General features: G+C 26.9%; 1 protein-coding gene across 1 annotated transcript in view; it reads right to left on the minus strand.

The window, feature by feature from the left end:
• Positions 1-2,981: 2,981 nt before the first annotated feature.
• LOC113363958 (dynamin) overlaps positions 2,982-24,450 on the minus strand; it is a 107,330-nt gene continuing 85,861 nt past the window's right edge. Inside the window, exons 13-18 of the mRNA XM_026606433.1 lie at positions 23,517-23,729; positions 23,171-23,264; positions 22,776-22,918; positions 22,306-22,472; positions 11,360-11,476; positions 2,982-3,942 (exon numbers count right to left, since the gene is read on the minus strand). Coding sequence (XP_026462218.1) covers positions 3,882-3,942; positions 11,360-11,476; positions 22,306-22,472; positions 22,776-22,918; positions 23,171-23,264; positions 23,517-23,729 — 795 coding nt within the window. The 3' untranslated portion in view covers positions 2,982-3,881. The remainder of the gene's footprint in view (positions 3,943-11,359; positions 11,477-22,305; positions 22,473-22,775; positions 22,919-23,170; positions 23,265-23,516; positions 23,730-24,450) is intronic.

Genomic DNA, 24,450 nt, shown 5'->3' on the forward strand with positions numbered 1-24,450 from the left:
AATGGAAACATGTCTGGTACTAATCTTACCTGATTCTATTTGGAGTTGCTAGTTCATGACCTGCCATCAGACATAGCACTTATAATTATTTTTCATAACATTCTTATATACGTATTTTAACATTACATTCATTTTTACTACTTATTTATCAATAGTAGCATTATTTAAAACAAAAACTAAATTGTTCATAATTCTGTGTTTTTGAGTACTTCAAATTCGTTTGCTTTCTATTAGAATGAGACTATAATATGCTTCGACGCCTTTTATAAAAGTTTCATAGCTCTGATAAAATCAAAATGCTGGTACTCTACATAACACCGGAATTAAGTGAATATGTGAAATATGCGGGTCCTTCGTCAAAGTTTTACGTAATTAAATAAATTATTGGTTTATTTAAATTTATCTAATCTGAATTGGACATCCATTGCATTTAAAACATTAGCCTCAAACTTGATATTTACGGAATAAACCCCCCCCTCCCCACCAAACATCACGTATATTTTCAGTTATGTGATAAAACTGTAATTTTTTTAATTTTTTTTGAAAATAATTGTTTTTTTTAAAGTCAGTTAAAAAATAAATACACGTGATATCTTACTATACCCCTCCCTCCCCCAGGTGATATTTCGTGATTTTTTGTCAGACCTCCTCTCCCACTAAAAACCGCACGTGATTAATTGCCCCCTAAACATATTCAAGAAGTATTTTATTGAACAATTACAATTATTAGGGGAAATACGGACAGTGGACTTTTTTTTTAAATTGACTCGCAATAATGATATATTTGATAAATTTTCATTATTTATTAATTTGTGCTTTACAAAACTTTCAAGCAAAATGTACAAAACAAAATACATAGTGCTATTTCGTAAGCACCACAAGGCAGTTCATTCCTTGCAAAATAAAAAAAAAATTGGAAGCTATCAAAGGTGATTGTTTTTTAACTTTTACTCTAAGTACTTCTTCAAACAGACCAAAGGATCCACCGGTAAAGAAAGGAAAATTCCATTTATGGCAAGGACCTCTTTTCCTTCTCCAAGCCTGGCAAAGGTTGGTATGTTGGTAATGATTTATTATATTGTATTTTAGAATTGTATCGAATAGAACCAAACAATTTATTTGTGAACTGCTTTCGTACAAATTAGCATCTTGGTCTTTACTCTATATGTCATTTTGTCCATACTATATCGACAAAATAATTTTTATAACTAGTTGAATCTTTCCTTGACAAATAAGTTATATAGTTCTTACTTAAAAAAACTATATTATTTGAAGTTAATGAACCAAAGATAAGTAAAAATGATCGAGACTGGTTATAATATCATTGAACAAATAAATATCATTAACTAGTGGGGTGCATGACATCGTGCCTTAAGGCAAAATTGCTGAAACTTTCCGTACTTTAATTAAAAATCTTGGTGCAAAACCCCCAAAAAAATTACACAAAATGTGTACACATTATTAAAATCTCTATAAAATATCTGATAATTTGATGTACATATGCCCAATAAACATTTTTGACCGCCAAGCCAATTGACATTATTTGAACTTAATTTTATTCAGAGTCCATAACCGCTGGACCTGCCTTCCCAAAAATGTAATCAGTTCTTCATCTTGTCAATACAAGTAAAATGTTTTTTGAATTATTCAAATCGGTTGATTGGTGTTCCCAATATAGTTGACGAAAATTTGTATCCGCGCGCATACACACATATAATACACACCATAATATTCAGAAACCTTTGAAACGTGAATATATATAAAGTATGTGTATGGCAAGTTGCTGTAACTTCCCTTACGAGAAAAAATAAATAATAATTAATGGTAGTCTGCCCGAAGGCAGGTCCATGGTATGAGAGCCACCACAAATAAATGATTCCTTTACCCTTCACCCTATTACCACTATTCCCCTTCCCCATATTTTTTTTATTTCATGTATTTTCCTTTCCGACTTCTGCTTCCATGCTTCTCGATCCCTTGCTTCGGCTTTCAGTTCCCTGTATTTTCTCTTCTCGCGTAAGTCGTCAATCGTCTGCATTTTTCTTCTCCCAATTCCTTTCATTCCTTCAATTTTACCCTCGACGACGACATGCAGGAGGCACTCTTTTCGCAGAAGAGTCCGATCCAGTTTGTACGAGGAATATTAAATGTTTTTAAATAGATTATTATAAATAATGTAACGTTCATTATTCTTATTTTATAAAAAGTAAATAAACAAAACTTAATCAATCGGATATAAAATTAAAAACATTGTCTAATATTTCTAAATTTGTCTAAACTGAATTGCAAAGTTAAAATTATTTATTTGAAGTGATGTTTATAACTTTAGCTAGAATTAGAATTAAATTTCAATAACTAAAAAATTTTTTTTTTGAAAATTAAAAAAAAAATATATAAAAAAAATTATTTCCTCAAAAGCAATCGTTTCGTCAACACAAGCAGAAAGTTTTTTAAATCATTCACATCGGATGCTTAGTTCTCAAAAACTGCTATTTTTGGCACATTTAGCTCTATATCTCCGAAACAGCTAGACCTGCCTTTGTCAAAATCTAATCACCACTTTCTACAATTCAATAGTTTCTGGATCATTCAAATCGGTTGATCCATTCTCTTGAAAAATGACATAGAGACATCAATCGTCTGGGATCAGGCATATTAGATTTTGGTATTTGTTAAAATAATTACCATCAAATATTATAAACGTTCTGTATTTGTACACGTTTAAATATAATATTACATAAATTAAAGCATACAAATGCGTTATGTACAATAATACTAATCCTAGATAATATAATATATTTTAAGATATAAAAAACCTTTCGCACTTTTTGGTTTAAAAATATACAATTCTTACAAAAATATACATATCGCGTACCTAAGACAAAAAATATCAATATGAAATGTATAATTTGACTCTGATATTAATAAATTATATTAAAATAATAATAATAATTTAATATAGATGATGATTGTACTTTAAGTCTAAAAGAAATCCAAGCTTTTACATCTCAAAGTATCAATTTTGATTTTAAAGTGATTTAATTATTTTATATAATTATATATAAAGAAACTGTTTTACAATCAGTGAATATTTCCACAAAATTATTAAAACTATATAAATATAATACAAGTCCATCATAGGTATGACTACTTTTGACGAAATATTCATAATTTTGACCAACTACCCTCTTTCATAATTTTGACCATATTATCAAGTTAACCCAAACTTATCTTAAATATGCGATATGTACTTCAATAACTCTTAATAATACTATTTAAAATTAATAAAAATATGCTCTATAAATCATCACACATTCGTACATATATACATGCACATTTACACACGCGCCATAAAATAAATGTGCTTTGAAATTGGAAACAATGTCTAAAATTTTTAATATAAATACCTTAATCACATTCCAAGCATTCCAAATGGTATATAGGTTGTAAAGAACTTCTTACGACGTCTATATGTATATAAATTTACCTTTTCTCTTGTATCTAATTATAAAAAATTTAATTTTGGATCTGAGTAATCGTCATTCATCATGGGCACCACCAAAATAAAAATATTATCATCCTGTACGATTGTCAAACAACTTTAAACTAGTTTCAGAGTGTCAGTTGCAACAATGTTTAAAAAAATTGCAACTTCTGGCATTTAATACAAATGGTTGAATTTAATTTATAAAGTTACTTGCATGCATTTTGTCTTGTCTAAATGCAACACCAGATTCTTCTACTTGTTTCCATTTCAATTTACAAGTTCTGAAGAATTTCCATTCGCACGTACACCGTGATTCGTTATCTTTAGTTACCATTAAGAATTTGACTTGTATAATTAATTTACATATACATTTATTACAGGATAATTTCTATAACTAGTTGAACCTTCCGTAGGGTCGGTCTGGTATTTTCGGTGGCACGTTTGGTACAGGTCGACTGAAATATAAAAATATATGTGTATTAGAAAAAATGAAAATAATGTGTTAAAGGCAAAAAGTAAAACTACTAAAGGGTTCGCCATATAACTGTTTTTTAAAGGTAGCAATGTAGAATTTTTTGACAGTCATTTAAAAGTTAGATAGCCATTTCAATGAAAATATTTTCGATTATTAACCAGGATTGCACTTTCAAATAGAAAAGATTTAGATTGAGAAAATATTCAATAGTTTATATATAGCATTTCAAAAAAAAAAAAAAAAAAAGTTATCTGACGGGCACTATATTATGGACACATTAGAAGTAATGTGTAATGTAATAATTGTAGAAACAGCACAAGTCGAATTTTTTAAAATTAATATTAGTATCTGTAACTAACAAGATTTCGTGATAAAACATCAAAATATATTTATTTAGTGCAAGCTGAATAGTGGTAAGGAAAGTATAGACAAAATGACATGCTGTTTTGTTTTTGAAACAAACTTCTAGAAGCGCGACTAGGGAGTAAATCTGTGAAAATGCAACGGAAGTTGCGTTACGCCCGAAGTATTCGCCATTCGCTCTCGATGAAATCATTTCTATACGGGTCGATTGTGATTAGTCGTCGTGTCCAGTGAATAGAGATCTGTCGTTGTATGCGTATCGATAGCAACAAGAAAATCGGCATAGATAAATAAACATTTTAATTTAATTTAATGAAAAATATTTTACCCTGTTCCTTAAAAATAATAAAACAAATTGAACATTTGTGCCGTGTACTAAACGTAAGATTACTGACTAAGAATTATTTCTATATTATTCGCAGTTTCTATAAATCTTTGAAAATATTTTTATAGGCAAGACAGATATTACAGCTGCTTAAAGAATGAAATTGTATCGCCAGCGAAAAAGAAAAAAAAATACAAGCAGTCAATGAATGTATGTTAATTTTAATTACGTGAAGTTCTTCAATTAGTGATAAGTGAAATTGTAAAAAGCATATTTCTTTAGGCGTTATTTAACAACAATCCACTGTATGAACAAATATTATAGAATTTATTAATCAGCAATTAATTCATTTCTCTAATGAAGATTCAAATCCAAAAGGCTAATTACAATGACAAACCGATCATGTCATATTTGAAGTATGATTTTAATTACATTATTGTTTTCAAATATTATAAATATTTTTATTGCTATTATGAATATATAATTTATAATTTATTAAAATATAAACTAATCGCAATTTGTGCTGTTTCAGAAGTGTCGTAAAAAAATTCAAAAACTTCTATGAACGTGTGAACTCAGGACTTGCAAATATTTTGAAAATACTCATTTATTTGTATAGAATCGCAAATTTACGAAACAAAACTTATGTTCACTATTAGAATCTCTATAAACAAATCAGTGAATTGTATATGGCCAAATAAAAGGCTAAACGATAATCAACACCGAAATATTATTAATTAAATTTTAGTTATGTCAATTTATTTTAACGACATTTGGAATAGTTTTTATTACAGAAGTTTTCCCACCACCCACTCTTATAGGAATATATAACTATCAATTCATAAATTTACAGAGACACATACACAAAAATAGTCAACCAGCACCTCATAAAAATAAATGTATTTGAAAATGAAATTGTGCGAGGAAAGAGTGAAATATTTTTCAAAATAATACATTTATGAAGGATCAATTAGTTCGTTTCATTTTGTTTCATGCAAGGTTAATAAACATATTTTATAAATCATTTCGTGGAAAATTCCATAAAAATTACATCAAGTTTATTTTAATATTCAAGATATATAATATTTACAAATATTAATTACCTGCTTAATTGCTAGACTGAAAATACTTGAAGCTGTCAGCAAAGCACAAAAAAACCAAGCACCAAAATTGATTAAATTAATTAATTAGTAATAACTGATCCAAAACCATTTTATTTCATTATCAGCCCATTTCTTTTACTAGAGTTATATGGTTTAAGAGAAGCTTAAAAAAACTGATGAAAAATTAAAAAAGAAAACGCGGGAAAGAAAGGAATGGATGAATTTTTTTACTAAATAACTAATAATGAATTAACGTAAAAATCAAGTTATTCAAAAGCTTATTTGAAGTAACTAATTAAATATCAAAACAAAAACGTTTTATTTTTGTCGATACTTGTTAAAGCTGGGGAATATTTTTAGAAATAATCATCACAAAAAAACTTAAAAAAAAAAATCATAACTATTAAAAATATGATTTGTTGGTTTGAACTTAGTTTATCAATATAATAAATCAGTATATATATATATATATATATATATATATATATATATATATATATATACATATCCATATATGTATTCACATATATTTTATACACATATAATTTTGAAATTCTTAAAATACTTTCAACACTTACTTACAATGCGTTATATTTAGTTCAATTACTAAATACAACCAATTACTAATAATTCCTTATTGATATTATAGTTTAATATACAATTAATTCAGCACTAAGAAGCTACTGCTAATGTACATGATATTCAGAAGATATCTCTGCCAAAAAAAATAAATGTTATGGTTACAAAATATGTGGCATCTAAATAAAAAAACAGAAATTTGTACAATTGAATAAAAAAAAATTGAAGACAAATTTGATAGAAATATATTCATTTATAATAGAAATATACATCACAAATGGCGAGAATAGCTCAGTCAGTTACATGCCCGACTCACACGCCAGCTATCTTCAGATCGATCCTTGGCAATGACAGAGTTTGAAATGTTAAGTTAAAATGTAATAAAATTTAAAATAGTTGATTTGAAATTAAATAGAATTTGAATTATTAAGTTGAATTTGAATAAAATTAGAATTAAGAAGAAAAGCAAGTTTATGATTTGAAGAATTAGAGAAAAAAATAATGAAGAAATCAGTTAGAGACCAAAAAAAATAGATTAAATTATCAAAAGCACTATTGAGTTTACTTGCAGTAGATGTTACAACTAGCCCCAAACACCACCGCACTTTTTCTAGAAATTGATTAATTGTGAAATAATGAACAACATTTGTGAATATAATTTTATTTGATTTGGTAGAAAAATAGTTACAGCGACCATCCATCTTTATTTTGAAGAAATATAATCAGTGGATTTCATGATATAATAAAAGGATTTCATGATATAAAAAAAAAACTGCCGCAACAAGCCCTTAGCTCCCCTATAGAATAAAAAAATAGAATATTGTAGATGGCTAAATGTTCTAAGTAAGTGACGTCAATAAAGAAACATCACAATGTACATTAAATTTATGATATAGAATATTAAAATTGTCATCGTCATTGTCATTGCCATTGCCATTGCCATTCAATAAATTATTGAAGTTGGTAAAAATCTCATCAAGTGACACAAAAAATGCATCTTATGATGCAGACTAATTCTTGAACAGGGAATGTTATTTAAGAATATTTCAGTTACTCGAAATAATTAAATAAAAAAACTTATTATCAATGAGTAAAAGAAAACATGAAAATTTCAATCGGATAATGGAAGTTACGAATCGTTGAATAGTTTTTTACCGATGACCATAGACCTGTAACCATAACATCTAAAATTCTTTTTGATAAATTGACAAAATATGTATGCTTTATGAATTTGTACGCACATCCAGCACCAAATAACACAATCCGAACAATAACAACAAACTTAATGCATTTATTGATAATAATTTAATAACAACTGCCGAAGGAATATTTTATCTTACGCATATATTCGGAATGTAGGTTTTCTTATGATTTATTGAAAATATTTCCTTTTATTTTAGACATCTTAAACTTTATACTCTTAAATTTTATCTAAAATTTCTTTCTAACCGTGCACTTTTGTAATGAATTGCTTTTTCGTTCATGATAAATAAGCACATATGTATATTGCTTATAACTTTTAAATACTACTAATATTTATAATTATTACAAATGGAATGTTTTAATAGCGAATTTAGTCGTTCAAAAATAAGTAGGCCAGCGATTAGCTTTAGAAATATGTATAAATCGTTATTGTAATTGTCGAATATAAACTCGAAGGGTAGGTCCATTTCTTCATCTATTCAAAAAAAAAAAAAATCAGCAAGGATGTGATCCTAGAACTCAACGTCAAGCCGAAACGAGATAATAGTAATAATCATAACTGTCATAAAAAAATTAGAAAAAAATTATTTAATGTAGTTGAAAATGATGAGCTTTTAGGTGCAAAATAGAGCAATAGTGAAAATGTGACCATTTTTCGGTTATTGTGGTTAATTTTTATTAATTTTATATCATCATTTTAAATATCATTTTTAGGATCACAGTGAAAAATATTTACAAAATTACTCCAAGTTTTCAAACCTTAACACTTTTTGTTGAACTATAAACTTAAAAATTTCGAAATTGCTCAACTTTGAGAGGCCCTTCTTTAAAAAAATGTACCAAAGTTTGCTGGCACGTTTCATTAAAAGTTGGCACTTTTAATCAGAATTGTAGATTGGTAAAATACTTGATAAGTTTATTTTTTAAATTTTAGAGTAAAAAAATAAAAACCTAAAAATAACACAATTACGACTAACGCATTTCGCTCACATTCAGTTCTTGAACTAATCATGAGTAAATGCACTAGAAAAATCATGTTATTTTTAGGTTTTTTATTTAATTTTTTTTTTTCATTATGAAACTATCAAATATTTTACTATTTTACAATCCTGATTAAATACGCCAACTTTTGATGAAGCTTGCCAACACACTTTGTGAACATTTTTTGAATAAGGGTCCTCTGAAAGTTGACCAATTTCGAAAATTTTAAATTCAAGTTTAACAAGACGTTTTAATGTTTCAAATCTTGGGCAATTGTGTCATTAGTTTTGAGTACTTACTTAAAAATTTGAATTAATTATTTTTAAGAATCCAAAGTTTATATAAACAAACATTTTAAAAAATAACTACAATAAACGAAAAATGGTAACAAATTGATCAAAGCATTGGGTCACGTTTAAGAGCTCAAAATATTCAAGCTACATAATTTCTTTTTTTTTTCTTAATAATAATTTCTTTCATTTTTCATTTTTTTCAACACTATCACCTCGCTTCGGTTTGACGTTGAGTACTGAGTCACCTCAAATTATTAGCAAGAACACCTTTGGTATAGCATAAGATCGTATACAAGGAATTTACTAATGTTTAATTACATCATAGATATAGTATCATTTTTTGTATTTTCAACAGAATAATTCGATACATCCTTCAAAAAATATTTTGTTATCTGCTCAATCGCTGGCTCAAAGTCACATATATGTTTTCATTATATTAATTTTGGATTCAAACTGTTACATTGTGATTGACTGTCATCGCAATAAGTGATAATAAAATGAATTTAAAATAGTGCAAAAGAGTTCTTTTTTAGTTATAATTAGGTATATATTAGGAATTATTCAAACACAAAGAAACATTGTTTTAAAAAAAAATTGATTGAGTTGTACTTTGCAATGACGAAGTAGATTTTTATTTAATTTTATGAAAATAAAAAATACATAATTGAAAAATCAAAAAAAAGAAAGATTCCAGAACAATTCAACAAGATTTAAAGGTTGTTATTTTAACCAAACTAGGAATTTGTAAGCTTAGTAACTTAGAAGTCCAAAATTAAAGAAAATTGTTGATATCGATTATTTCAAACTTTTAATTAAATCCAAAAAAATCAAATTTTCAAAATAATTTTTTTAAATTTTCAGTATTTTAAACCGTAATTTACAAGAGAAAAATGCCTGGAGCTTAGATAAATAATTGATTTTAGATCTCGTAAATTTGAAATTCTATAAATCGTTTTTTACTAGTCATTTAAAATCTCTAATTAATTAATTAATTAAAAACTTAAATTTTAAAACCTCGCATTGAACTATGAAATTTAAAAAATACATAATAATAACACAAATGCAAGGTTTAAAATTATCATTATTAGAAGTTCCCGAAAGCTTGAATTTAATTCCATGAAAAAATCAAAACAAGTTTTATGTTTCTGAAATTCTGTCATCGCAAGATCTCTAAAATTCGAAATTCCAAAATTATTCTTCTGCTAAAAAAGAAATTTTTCCATTGGTAAGATTGAAAACAAAAAAGTTATAGGATACAGCATCCCGGATTTAATTAAAAATTAAAGTTATCAATTATAAGCCCAAGTTTAAATTTTAAGCGAATATTAAAGCGATTTGTATGGAATAAACATATTTCATCAATACCAAAATTTGTGTTTTTTCTTCTAAAAAGACACAGAATTTCGGAATTACTAAATCGCAAGGCTATAGAATCAGAAATAAGCGACTTGATAATATGATAAAATTGATAAAATATAATAAATTCCTTATTATAAATCATAAGAATTGTAAATATTGGAGAGGAACTTAAATCTGAGGTATTTTGTATTTATCTGTTAAGTTTCTGATATAAATCAGAATCAAACCAGGTTAATTGCAATTTCTAATCAATAAAATCCCAATGCAACAGTTAACTATAATATATACATTATTTATTAATCAATTTAGTTTTGTTAATTCAACTCAACTACAAACTATTAACAATATTGCTCAACATCAACTAAGCAAAACTACTAAGAGTTTTAGTACGGATTATTTTAGTATAATAACTGCTACTTACTAAATAATTATTAATTTATAAAATATTTGTTAATGAACTTCCAAACTAAATCAGTCCTTAAGGCTAGAAAATATTCATGATCAAATTCAAATTGACTTTAAAATTTTAAGAAGTCTTAATATATGATGATATGGTTTCATAACTCATAATTTTCATTTCTTTTGAGAAGAAACTTTTTTCAAAATTATAACATAATAGTTAGTGTAACGAATTACACTGATAATATATTTAGATTTGATGAGGATAATCATGAATATTATATAAATGAATGCCATTCAAAGTTACAGATGTTTTTAATATCAAAACACAAACTTTTTAAACTTAACTACACATACACTTTGATTTAACTCAAACCTATGAAAAAACTAAAACCTTGATTTCAGATGATATAGATTTTGGAAAAATTGACAGTTCAATTGAATGATGAAATGTAATTAAAATTTATTCAACTACAACTGTATTTTTATAATTAGTACTTTCAAGAAGCAATTTCGTGTTCAAAAGGTTTGTTCGCGGATTTAATAACTTTTAATTATATTGACAATATAATTTTCTAAAATTTATAAAATTAGAGTTAAATCCATATACATCAAAAAACCGTTCTTGATTTCTTGTATCACAATAAAAATTAAAAAAATATATAATTTTTATAAACGTCAAAATTTCCATAATCTATTACAGTGACAAATTCCACAAACATGATGTTGTACATGATGATATTATTACATTTCGAGATATTTTTAATTGATCTCGATTGGATATAAATTTACTTGAATTTGCTGGCAAAGACATTGGACAGCTCGTTCATGGCCGCATTGGTGACAGCCTGGCCAATTTGCTGATTGATTTGCTGCCTCATTGCTCCTGCTGCACCACCAGGAACACGGCTGATACACAAATACCATGGTGATAGGAATTGTTTAAATTTTACAAGGTAAGATAACACGAAACCGAAAGTTGGATACGGTGAATAGATAGAAGATGTATTTGGAACATTTATCATTACTGAATTGTTAAAATTTTAGAAGTAATTTAAATCGTTTTTTCTAATACTTAACTAATTAATAATTTAAACCTGACTTTAATCCTAACGATCACCAGTTTCGTTTGGGCAAATTTTGTCTTAACTAGTAACTCGGTCGAGAATTTAATGTACAGCTAATAATAACAAATTATTAAATTTCCTATATGACATAAACTGGATAGCTGCAAATATTTATGATTATAAAAAGAAAAACAATAATATCAATACAGTACATGAACATCGATTTAACAAAATTAAAATACTTCGACGGTATTTCTTCCTATGAGTCGGCATTGCCTAACATTTTGTACTATAGCAGTTTATTTATTTATGCTGAACGATTTTCACAAATAATTAAAACTAAAATTTAATCAGAAATAAAAACCAAAAAGTACTATAAGAAGAAAACAATAGTGGCAAACCGAAAGTGTTTCTACATGGAACAGACTCAAAACTCATTTCCAATTGATTTAAATCAGATAGTGACAATTTATGCAATGAATTAATTTCACTTAGACAATGCAAAGTATATTTACCACTAAAAAATTTGAATATAAAAAAAATTCTAAAGGAGACAACATATCCCGAATGCCATGGAGCAATTTGATTTTTGAATGTTTCAAAATATATCATACAAAAACTGCACATTGAGTAAATGATTGATAAATGAACAAAAAAGTAGCAGTATCCAAAGTGAAAAGTATCCGGAATGTTATGATAACTGTATCTTCGTGATGCGCATTTATAGCATATGGTTTTATGTTTAAAACGCCTGATCGTATAGCAATTAGATAGACATTTCACAGTTTTTACTACCAAGAAACAAGCATAACATAGCATTGCCATCTTATCGTCTATGTTACCGCATAATTTGTCCATGAATCATTATAAGTGGTAAAATAATTGTAAATTTTGATTTAATTCAAATACCCGCCAAAATTTCCTAATTATTTTTTCTAGCTAATTATAAGCATGTAATGTGTTTAATTTTTTCAGATCCAAAATTGCAGCAGCTACTTGCAGAGTACCACAAATTCTACGTGCCATGTGAGAAAACCTGTGCCATCATTTTTAAATAATTAAAAAAAAAGTTACTTAAGTAACTTCTTACGATATTAAAATTTAATGCACTCTCTTACAACCCCAAAAAACTCGTTTTTTGAAAAGATTGTAACAGTGGTGTTAATCCTTAAGGTAGTTGCCCAAATGAATCAAGCGACCAAGCCGCAATTATTGCTTGGCTAAATTTTGAATATGAAAAAAGTGCATGTTTTAGTATCATGTTATAGAAAACAAATGTAAATATTCAATTGGTTATAAAATTATACAAATAACGATAAATATAAAAGCTCATTTCATATTTGCATTTCACTCTATGAATTTAAGTCACATTCTGTCTAACGAAATTTCATCATTGCTGGAAAACGATGTAAATTTAATGTGAATGTCTTTAGTAACCAGTAGAAAACTATACTTTTTCTATAATTTAACAGCTATTCTTCCCCGATATATAAGTACTATGAATTTATTTTGTAATATTCATTTTCATAATTCATTTTTATTCAATTTATGTCAATAACAAACGCAATTGAAAATGTGAAGCCAGTAATTTCAATTCTTAATACATAGTTGAAATTGGCTATTTTTTATAGAGAGCTTCTTTAATACTTCGCAATTTTTGTTCCATAACAAAATATTATTTTTATATACGAAAAATATTTTATCCAACGCTCGATGTGTTATCTTAATCTATTAGTATATTGAGAAAACAAAATAAATCTTGCCATGCACACACATTATTGTCTCAATGAAACAATCGCAATTCCGCTCATACAATTTTATTGCTTTGTGAAAAAAACAAAATCACTCAAAATTCGACAATTGTAATCGGGCTTCAAAAACTGTCACGTAGCCCTCGGCGGCTTCAATTTCTTTAGCAACCGCTTCAACAATCTGCTGTCGGATTTCTTGTGATATCGTTCGCTATTCTAATACGAAGACTGCCATTGCTTCTTCATTTTACAATCTAAGGGACCGATTCTGCTGCAATGTTATGATAAGTTCATGTTATGAAGAATTTTCCATAGTAATATAGACAAAAGTTATGCGGTTGGTGTTCAGTCAAGCGAATTTCTCAGGTTTTCTCATACAAAACATAACCTAAAAGCCGCACAAATGTCAAAAAAACGATGTTAGATAAGTGTGTGTTTCTGATTCCTCTTAGGTAACATACGAGTGACGTTGCAGTTTATGTTTAAAACGCCGGAATGAACAGCAAATACATGATATTTTGACAGCATTCAGTATGATTCATTTGCATAATGTATGGGGAGTCGTAGCGTAACATAGCTATCCCGTAACATTTCTCTGTTATGCGCAGAATCGGTCCATAAGTGTATATTAACTAACACATTAGAAGAAATTTTCACTTTATTTGTTTTATGTCGATATATCAATACTGAACGAAAAGTTGTGAAGAAACAAACAACACAGACCTTCAAAATAGAAAAGTTGTCTGTATTGCATGTGCAACATATGTTTTCCAATGTATTTTTACCGATAAATAATTAATCTTAAGTCAAAATTGAAAGTTAAATTGCCAACAAATAAAAAAATAGATAGTCTCTGATCTGGAATTTTTCTACATAAGAATCAATTTTTTTTCAATTTCTATCGCATTCTGGCCCTTTTCCGGAGCAACGGATTTCTGCAAAGCTTTTTTGTTGATCTCTCTGTTGTTGTTGATCTCTGTTGAGTATCATCTTGTAGCCTCTAGCAGTAGTTTTCTAACTATACTTCCTATTATCTCTAGATAATTTGCAAACATATCATATGTTACATATGAGATATGTTTGCAAAGTACTGCTAGAAGCTACAAAAAGATGCTCAACGAAAATGAAAAAAGCGTTCAATGTCCTTATCATTTAGGGAAAAAAGGGCCAGAATACTATAAATAAAGTTTTATTTACCCTGCAGAAAAATTCCTAGATCGGAGACCTTGCCGTTTTTTTTTATAAATTGTTCTCCGTATTTTGCAGTTTAATCCCCAATTTTGACTTTTTGACAGCGGTAGAAATACATTGGAAGACATATCACACACCCATACAGCCAGTTTTTTTTATTTTGTGGACCTGCGTAATTGATCTAGAGATTCTAACGAACGCAAAGAAACTAAAGCAACGTCGGCAAATTCTCGCATAAATAGAATACTTTTTTTCAAAAACCAAATTTGCCTCAAACCAAAATGATACAAAGACGTATTTCATCATTTCTTTTAATTTAATTTGAGGTGTATTGAAAAAGGGGGAAGCGGTTTTTCAACTTTAGCTAGGAGTAAACATTTGACTACAGATTTTTTAAATTATTTTTTCCTAGCTCCAAACAGATGTTTGAAGATTCAAGTATATATCATTCTTATTTAGTTTGATTCTGATAGGCCAAAAGATTATGCCAATTTAACAAAATAAATATACAAAATAGAGTATCAAATTGGAGTCCCTTGCAAAAAAAATACAAATGATGCAAAAACTCTTAAAATTTGCTTTGCACTGAAGAGATATGATAAAGCCATAGTCACAGACAAATGATATAACTTTGAGAGGAACATATATAAACTGAGTTGGATAAATAAATATTATTATTATAATAAAAATATAAAAACTTTTTCAACACACCTCGCGCTATAATCATTTTAACACGCTTAACACCTTCATTGAGACAACATATTTCAAAATCAGACTAAATAGATTGAAATATTATTAAATTCACACAGCTTTAGTATAATATATCACAAGTCCATTAATTTAAAATATCATCAAACATATCAAGCAAACGAATCGAAGAAAACAAATTCATAACAAATCAACTTCAATCAGAAAAATCAAATGCAACTTGAAAACAAACCAAAAACGCAAAAGATAAACAACAATCCAAAATACAAACCAATAAGGTAATAAATAATAGCAAACATACATGATACAGCTATATGCTTGTTAATTTGAGACCAACAACAGTCTTGTTCCTAAACAACACCAATCAAATATTTAAACAAATCTGATTAACACTGCATTCACATTCAAGTTGTATACGTTATAAATTTACCAGTTGCTTTATCAGAAATTGATTGGAATTTGCTTAGGACAAATATGTTGAACGCCCCTGGTTTCTGAACAATGGCTGTATGTTATTAAAACTCCACAAAACTAATAAAATTGAAGAAGAAGCAGAAAAAAATGTGATGGAATGTCCAAGAAATTACTAAAAATAATGTCACAACAAAAAATAGAAATAATGAACACAGAGAATTGACTGGATATTTTCAAATTTTAATCATTGTATGTATTAAATATATAATATAGTATGGTGTCTTTATTTAATATACATAGAATTAATTAAATTCACAGACCAATTCATTCAGTCGATTCTCTGTTACATCATTAATAATAAGAAAGTCTTTTCAAAACAAAGAGTCATCAATTTTTGCGAACTTAAAACAATTAAAAATCTCATTTAATTATATTACATATTATATATAGTATTTATTTGCTTAGTTTGTTTGATTTGTTGCTTAAACATATATATTTTGGTTTCAATGTACAACAATATAATTATTTAATTAGTCACATATTTATATAACATATTGATAACGATATTCATTTTTCTGCAATAATATTTTAAAACAATCAAAATGTAATATTAATTTTAAACAAATCCAAATAGATATTATGAAAAATCTTTGAGTTGATTTTTGTACATGTTTACGCAGCATCTCACGAAGATTTTTTCAGGCAGATCATATATTTTATCTTTTAATAAAATATTGTTCAATAGCTAATTTTTCTAATTTACATTTTTGTATAACGAATATTTTTATATAGTATATCTACACATTTAAAGATTTTATAATATCCGCATTTATATTTATATGTATACTAGAAGACTCGGTAATCCAACATTCAGTTATCTATTTCAGTGTATTATGTTGACGTTAAAATAAACTAATTTAACTTGTAGAGTATACCTAATTAAAGGTATTATCATAATATTATTATGCGAAACACATAAGACAAGATTACAATAAAAAATAGTTGCTGCTAAAAAAAACTGCCATACAGTGAGATTATTTAGAAATCAACTGATCTGCTAGTAACTGCTGGTCCGATTAATATAGTCTCTGTATACATTTTGAAATTGCTTATATAATAAATCACAAGGGCGCTACGCAATTCTCGTTCTACGAGGATCAAGAAAAAAAACCTTGCCGAAGAAACCAGGGCTCGAGGGTGAATCGCAAACCAGCTAAATTTTCAATATAGATTTTCCCCAATATCTAAGTATTGTTTTAAATAGTAGAAAAGTGTTGATTTACAATATACTAATAGGTATAGCCGCAAAATCATTCTATAAAATCCTAGACAATTGTAAAGGATTCTGGGAAAGTCAAGTATTAGACGAAGTGCCATTCCAAAAAGGTAAAAAATCGAAAAAATAAACGAAAGCACTCTGGTAGTAATAATTTGTGAAAATAAAATCAGATACTGATTTTTGAAAAATATTATTAAAAAAATTATGAATATTTGTCTTAGGAATATTACAAGTAAATTTTATTCAACTGTTCAACGAAGACAATTGAGAAATGACGAAAAAATCCGTATAACATTCTTGGAGAAAATTGGAATGACATTCATAGAACATTCTAGCTCATTTAAGGAAAATCGTAAGCAATCCACAGATCACTAGATAATTCAAAAGAAATTTGGTAAAGTAGAATATTCGACAAAATGCCCTTTGAAAAAGCGAAAAAATTCGAAAGAATAAACGAAAGCACTCTGGTCGTAATAATTTGTAAAAATATAGGTCACAAATTGATTTTTTGACACAAAAAACCCATACAACATATTCGGCTAGTGATTTTATTTTTTGCTTTGAATCCATCCATCACCCAAGAACAATATTTAAGAAAAACTATATTGAAATTTTCGCTGGCCTAAAATTCACTTTCGAGCTGCGGTTCTTTGGCATAGTTTCTTGAAAAAAAAAACCCAAGAACAAGAATTATTTAGTACCTCAATGGTCGTACCTAATGTATATATATATATATATATATATATATATATATATATATATTATGTATATATATATATATATATATATATATATACATATATATATACATATATACACACAATATGCGTTATGTATGGACAACTTTATACGCACATATTTGCTCGTGATAAATATGCATAGCAATTCATGCATGAGTGTATACACATTATTGCAAGAACATTATATATGCACATAAATATATGCAAATACAATTTTATTTCATACATTTATATGTACTTATATATAATCTTCAATTGCTTTCTAATTCGTAACAAATATTGATTCCAATGGCGAAACTCATTACAAACTTCGTCAACTCATCAGAATCAAAACTGCTCCTTAACTACAAACTACCACTTAATATCTTCATTGAGATTCGTTAAAACAATTAGATTTATTATAATTAGTATTATTAATTAGGTACATATGTCATTTGATTTAAGAAGCTTTTTTATAGTAAGAATTGGGTTGAAAATTTTGTCATGAAAATACGATACAACGATTTTTTATACAATAGACATTAGTTTAATATTAAGCTATTAATACTTTTATAATAATTAGATCTTGTCGATGAAAAAATAAATTATATTAAAACATGTTTATATTTATATTTTTCGAATTTACAGTTCATAGATCCTTCCGGCATATATGGTGCATATGCAAAACTGATGTGTTATTTTGAATAAGTTCTTGCATGCAATTTTTAAAAATAATGATTACCGCAATTAATGATTTTAATAAAAAAATCTTTTAAAATACACTCGTTGTCAGGTGTCTTAATCGTCGTAATTTTGGCAGTATTAGTGCTAATATAAGTTGTTATTAAATAATGTGACCTACGATTCTGATTTTTTTCGGAAAACTATCATATTGGGCCGGTAGTTTGTTATTCAAACAATTTTTAGACTGGTGTGAATTTATCAAGTTTAAAAATAACCAGCAAATAATCTAAATTTAAATAACTTTGTCTCATTGATAATTTTTAATTTTGTCTAATTGATAAGGTAAGCTAAAACAATATTTTTTTTGTAATTTTTGTAATAAAAGACATGCAAGAATTTAATTCATACCTATGCATTGCTATTTAAATAACTTTGCTATTATGTAAAAAATATCAATTTTAAAAGCATACGATATGTTACCGAAATGCACTAACAAAATTGAAATAGCAAATGGATAAAATTGGTTTGATAAAAAACGACTTTTTTCTAGGAATAAATCATAGCTAGTAATGTAATGTCTTAAATGAACTTACAAATATATAAAATTAGTATGAAAATAAAGTACTCTCAACCCATCGATTTCAATATCTAATTAAGTTTAAAAAAAGACACCGATTTAGTTTGACAAAATCACATCAATTTTTTAAATTTAATCACAATTTGGATCATGATTAAACAAGAAGGTACTTTAGTCGATTCTTCTATAATTTACATAAAATTAATTCAAAATTAAACCATCATTCTCAGTCCATTGCTTTCGTTTTGGACTATCATTACATTTGTATCTTTACATCTTTATATCTTCACCACTTAGCTCGCACCTCATCAATCAAATATTTCACCCAATTTAGAATAAAAATATAGAAACAAAATTTGAAAAGAATAAAAAAAAACGATTTTAGTTTGACAAAAACACTTCAATTTTTGAGCTTCTACATGTTCCAATCACAATTTTCAAAAAAAAAAAACACTTTAATTGCTCTCCCTTAGTTTCAACCACAAACCCCGTATAAATTATAGTAAAAGTAATATAAAAAATAATACCATTGATTCACTTAAATAATAAAATAAATGTCAAACAAATAAGCGCTTTAAAAAGCAATAAGGAATAAAATCGTTAAAAGCTTTGCTTTTGCCAATCTCTACACATTGAAATATTATCTTCCTGAAGATGAAAACCTTAGACTGAAAAACGTCTTGATATAGCACTAACACTAATGAGATAATCCTAACAGAGAAGACGACTATCCTAAACAGTGAAATTTGTATTTTGTATCGACAATCTTAAAATATAATATTTTACTTTTAGATAAATTTAATTTGATGCGCTAATAACCTATTCAACTTTCTAAAATCTTTAAATACACCACACACACCTAAGCAAGTGCAATGATCATATAGATATCTTACTTTTGCATATTTGTGTTAACAACGATACTACTAGCTACAGTTTTAATTAAATTAGTTAAAGCCGCTAATAAGTAATTAAATCAACAAATATCTCAACTTTGTTACTATCTAAGAGGCAAGATTTGCAATACTAAACTTATGCCTTTGGTAACATTTCATAAATATACCATCAATTTTCATTAATTACTTGAAAGATGTATGCAAGAATTTTTACTGGTTTAGAATAAATCAAAAATAAAAATCATTGAAAAATATTCGACTTGAATAGGCAATAACGCTGCTATTTATATCCCGTATATGAAAAAACTGCTGACAGAAAATAACAGATATTTATTTTGAATTTATTATTTTCACTTTAGGGGACAATTGGCATATAAATGATATCTATAACTTTACACAAAGCTAATGTTAGCAAGTATATCTCAAAATACTAATACTAGCATTATGATGCTCTCAAATTTTATCGGTCAGGGAGTATGTACCATCTCATTGTTTTATTGGCAGTTAGTTAATATAATTCATCTAGATTTTCTTGTGAAGCAATCAAAATACAGCAAATATCAAATCTAATTCATATAGATCTTAATAAATAGTTTATAACATTATATATGAACAAATAAATAAACGGATTTCTTTAAACAATGAAAAAAACTACTGATTACTGCTCGAGAAGTAACTGATGGATCCGCAAAGACCCCAAAAATATTTTTTTATATGACAAGATATAACAGAAATTTTTTTTGGTTTGTTACTTGCATATTTATATAAAATTTTATGTTGGAATATTAAAATTTTATATAAAAATTCATCAATGTTGTCGTGATTCTAAACCAATAAAAATTATTGTAGACAGCAAATCTTTTTCATACATTAATAAATTAGTTTATAAACTAATAAACAGTTATACTTTTAACAAGAAATTTTTGTTACATTGGAATGTGGTATAATATATATATATATATATATATATATATATATCTTGATATATATATATATACCTCTTTAATTATTAATACCTAATACATACAATTTTTAGGAGAAATGCAATTTAACATTTTATCAATATTTGCAATTGTTTTTCAAACATTCTAGTTATTACTAATTAATTGATGATGTTCTCTTTGTAAATATATTTTATTTTTAGTTTTTGATAATTTATCGCCTCCTGTAAAGGAAACAAAATACATTCCATCACATTTCCATAGAAAATTCTTTCTGATTTCTACAATCGTGCATAAAACCTTATAGTACAATTATATAAGAAAGTCTTAAGAGGAATATGTTGTTTTAACCAGTTATCTGAAACTAATGTTGATCAGGAAATATGTATCTATTTCAACGACAAATGAAAAATAATCGACAAATGCCAAACAAGCAACTTAAAAATATTTATATTTTGTAAAATTTATATTGCATCCTCAGTTAACTGGTTAATATTTACAAAATCAAATAAATTAAGGAAAACTCAAAAACAGAATTTGAAAATTTCATAGCCAATTGTGTAAAAAATAATGTGATGAAATATATGCGTCTAAAACAAATTATAGGTAAAATATTGTAATTAAAAAGTGATTTTAAAGAAGATCTTAAATGTAAAACTTGAATGGGCAAAAATAAGATAATAGCAGTGCTTAACATACAAAACGAACAAACAACCAAACCAACAAGAAAGCATAAACTTAAGGAAAAAATATAACACAGACAAAAATTGCTGCAAACCTTGCTTCAAACAAAATTCAAAAACAAAATAAAAAAATATTGAATAAAATATAATAAGAAAAAATCATTTTTTATAGCAATCAGTCACTGTTAGAGAACAGCAAATAAAGTGTTTCATATAATGTTAATAAATTGTAAAACCTAGATTAAAAAAGCAAATTGAAGAAGAAACAAATGCATAAAATATATTACGAACAAAAAAATAAACTTTAAATATATATTCGATGCATACATATATGGTTACTAAGAAGTGGGATATACAAAATGCCATCTAAAATCACAAATTAATTTTCAAAGTAAGATATGGGAAAAGTTGTAATTTTTTATTGAAATAAATAAGTCTATGTACTGAACAAGAATTAGTACAAATACTAGGATTTGATTTTACTTCACAAGTAATAGTGTTATGATATTAATAATTTATAAATATGATTCTTATTTTTTTCAATAACAAATAATTTGTGTACTAATTTATTTAAATAAATTATAGGACTGTATATTAGACAAGAATTAGTACAAGTTTTAATTTCAAATTATGCCTTCAAATTTCAATATATCAATAATAAAGCATTATCGACAGTACAACTTGAATGATAAAAAATGAAACAAATTAAAAATGGGTAAAATATATATATATATATATATATATATATATATATATATATATATCCAACTTCTTAGAATTTGCATATACATGCCCAATACAATTGTAAATTAAAAATTGTGCAGTACTCACGATGGTATCAGAGGAGCGGGAAGCGCTTGTCCGCCAGCGGGGCGTCCTTGTGGAACTGGAGGCGGTGCTGCACCTCCAGGGCGATTCGGCACTGCTGGAGCAGGTCTGCCACTTGCTGGTGCCGGCGGTGGTGCGCGACCTCCGCCTGGTGCTCCACCAAGTGAACCCTGTAAATGTATAATATTATAATATATAATATAAATATAAAAATACATAAAAATCCAATCCAAAAAATAGCCATCTAATTTTAGGTTCTAAAATTCATATTTTGCACATATACTTCTAATTTTGGTATCAAACGATATAGACTAGAATTAAATCAGTAATAAAATGATTTCTTCAAAAAGTTAGAATCAGAAACAGGATAAAGTTGATGAATATTTGGATATAGTTGATGATTTAGATAAAGTTGATGAATATCAACTTGATTGTTGTATTATTTTATAGTATGGTATGATGTTTTTTATTACTTGTGCTGATACAGGAGCTGCTCGTCTCGGTCCTCCAGGACTTGGAGGTGATAACCTAGGATTATTTTCTAATGTCCCCGCCAGCCAATCATTTTTAACCGGCGGTGGAACTGGCGTCGTCACAGTCGCCATAGATACATCACCTGAAAATGACATATTTTTAATAGAGAATAAAAAAAAAATACCTATTTCACCATATTATTCATTGAAGGTATTAAGTTAAATAAAACCATAAAAAACATCATAATTTACATAAAAGAGTTTTTCAGTAGTTAAGCTAAGTCAATAAAAATTGTCCAGAACACGTATATAACCCTCATAAATTAATTTAAATGGTGATTTTTTTTTGTACTTTTGTACTTTGTTTAAATAATCTATTAATAATATCAAATAACCTATGATCCTCAATGATTCCTTGCAGGCATGATACATTCGTAACATTTCTTCTCGTTTTATTGCTTCTTCAGGACTTTCCTCCATCAATTGTGACTGTATTAAAAAATTCAGACAAATAAATATTTTGTTATTTAGCTACATAAGAGCAACAGTAAATAAACTGATAAATACTTAGCATACCAAACATGAAAATAAGGTTTTGTTCAAATTTTAATTCTTTGTAACTCCAGTAATAAAATGTAGAAAAATTTATTATTTACTGCTGCTGATATTAATTTTTCTTATTATATTCAATATCTATATTGGTCAATCCACAAATTAAATAATGTGAATATTATTACATACCTGGTCTCCTGAGGCATATAGATGTGCCAACAGTTCACTATTGATGAAATCTTTAGAATTGTTGATGATCAACATCATAATAGTTTTTGGAACTAAATCTCTAGTGGTTTTTGTCACAATCCTCATATAAGAATCTACAAGACTCCTGATGGTCTCAACTTGTCGTTCCAGTTGAGGGTCCATGCTACTGGTATTCACACTGTCACCTGAGCTCTGATAGATAATAATAAATTAATAAAATAGATAAAGATAGATAAAAATATTAATAAAATTGCTAATAAGAAAATCAAACAAATATGTTAGAAATGTAAAGCATTACAATTTGTAAATATAATGTCAAGCCATACTGATGAGAAGTACTTTAGTACTTCAGTTTTTTAATTACATAATTACTGCACTACATATTACAATTAATTTAATAATCGCTGATTTAATGATATTTAATAGTATAAATAAATTATCAAATACTAGTCATATGAGGAACTTTTCGAAATTGCACCTGAATGCAGAAAGATCGTTTTAGATAATAATATATAATATTTTTTTCTAGATATTGAAATACAAAATCAGAAATCCTTATGAGATAATTATTTTTAAACTAATTTTTCTAATATTCATTATAGCAAATCTATAAAAATTATTGTAACTTTACATTTTCTAAAACAGATTGTGGTATATTATTGCTAGTGTTGGATTTTTGGAAAATTAAAAAATAATCATACATCAGAATAAATTCAAGAAGAACAAGCACCTTTTGAGTTCAGGGATATAAGCGCAAATGACTTAATTAAATAAACATCAGTAGATCAGTATGTCTAAAATATTAATGATTAAATATATTTAATAATATTAACATGCTTGTTTATAACACATACTTTATCACAGAAACACACGCACACACAATACGCTAATAATTCTATATCAACAAATTGTG

The sequence above is a fragment of the Ctenocephalides felis genome, unplaced genomic scaffold, assembly GCF_003426905.1.
Source record: "Ctenocephalides felis isolate EL2017-DRISC unplaced genomic scaffold, ASM342690v1 CF-g0.4_SCAFFOLD_00845, whole genome shotgun sequence".
NCBI classification, from domain to species: Eukaryota; Metazoa; Arthropoda; class Insecta; order Siphonaptera; family Pulicidae; genus Ctenocephalides; species Ctenocephalides felis.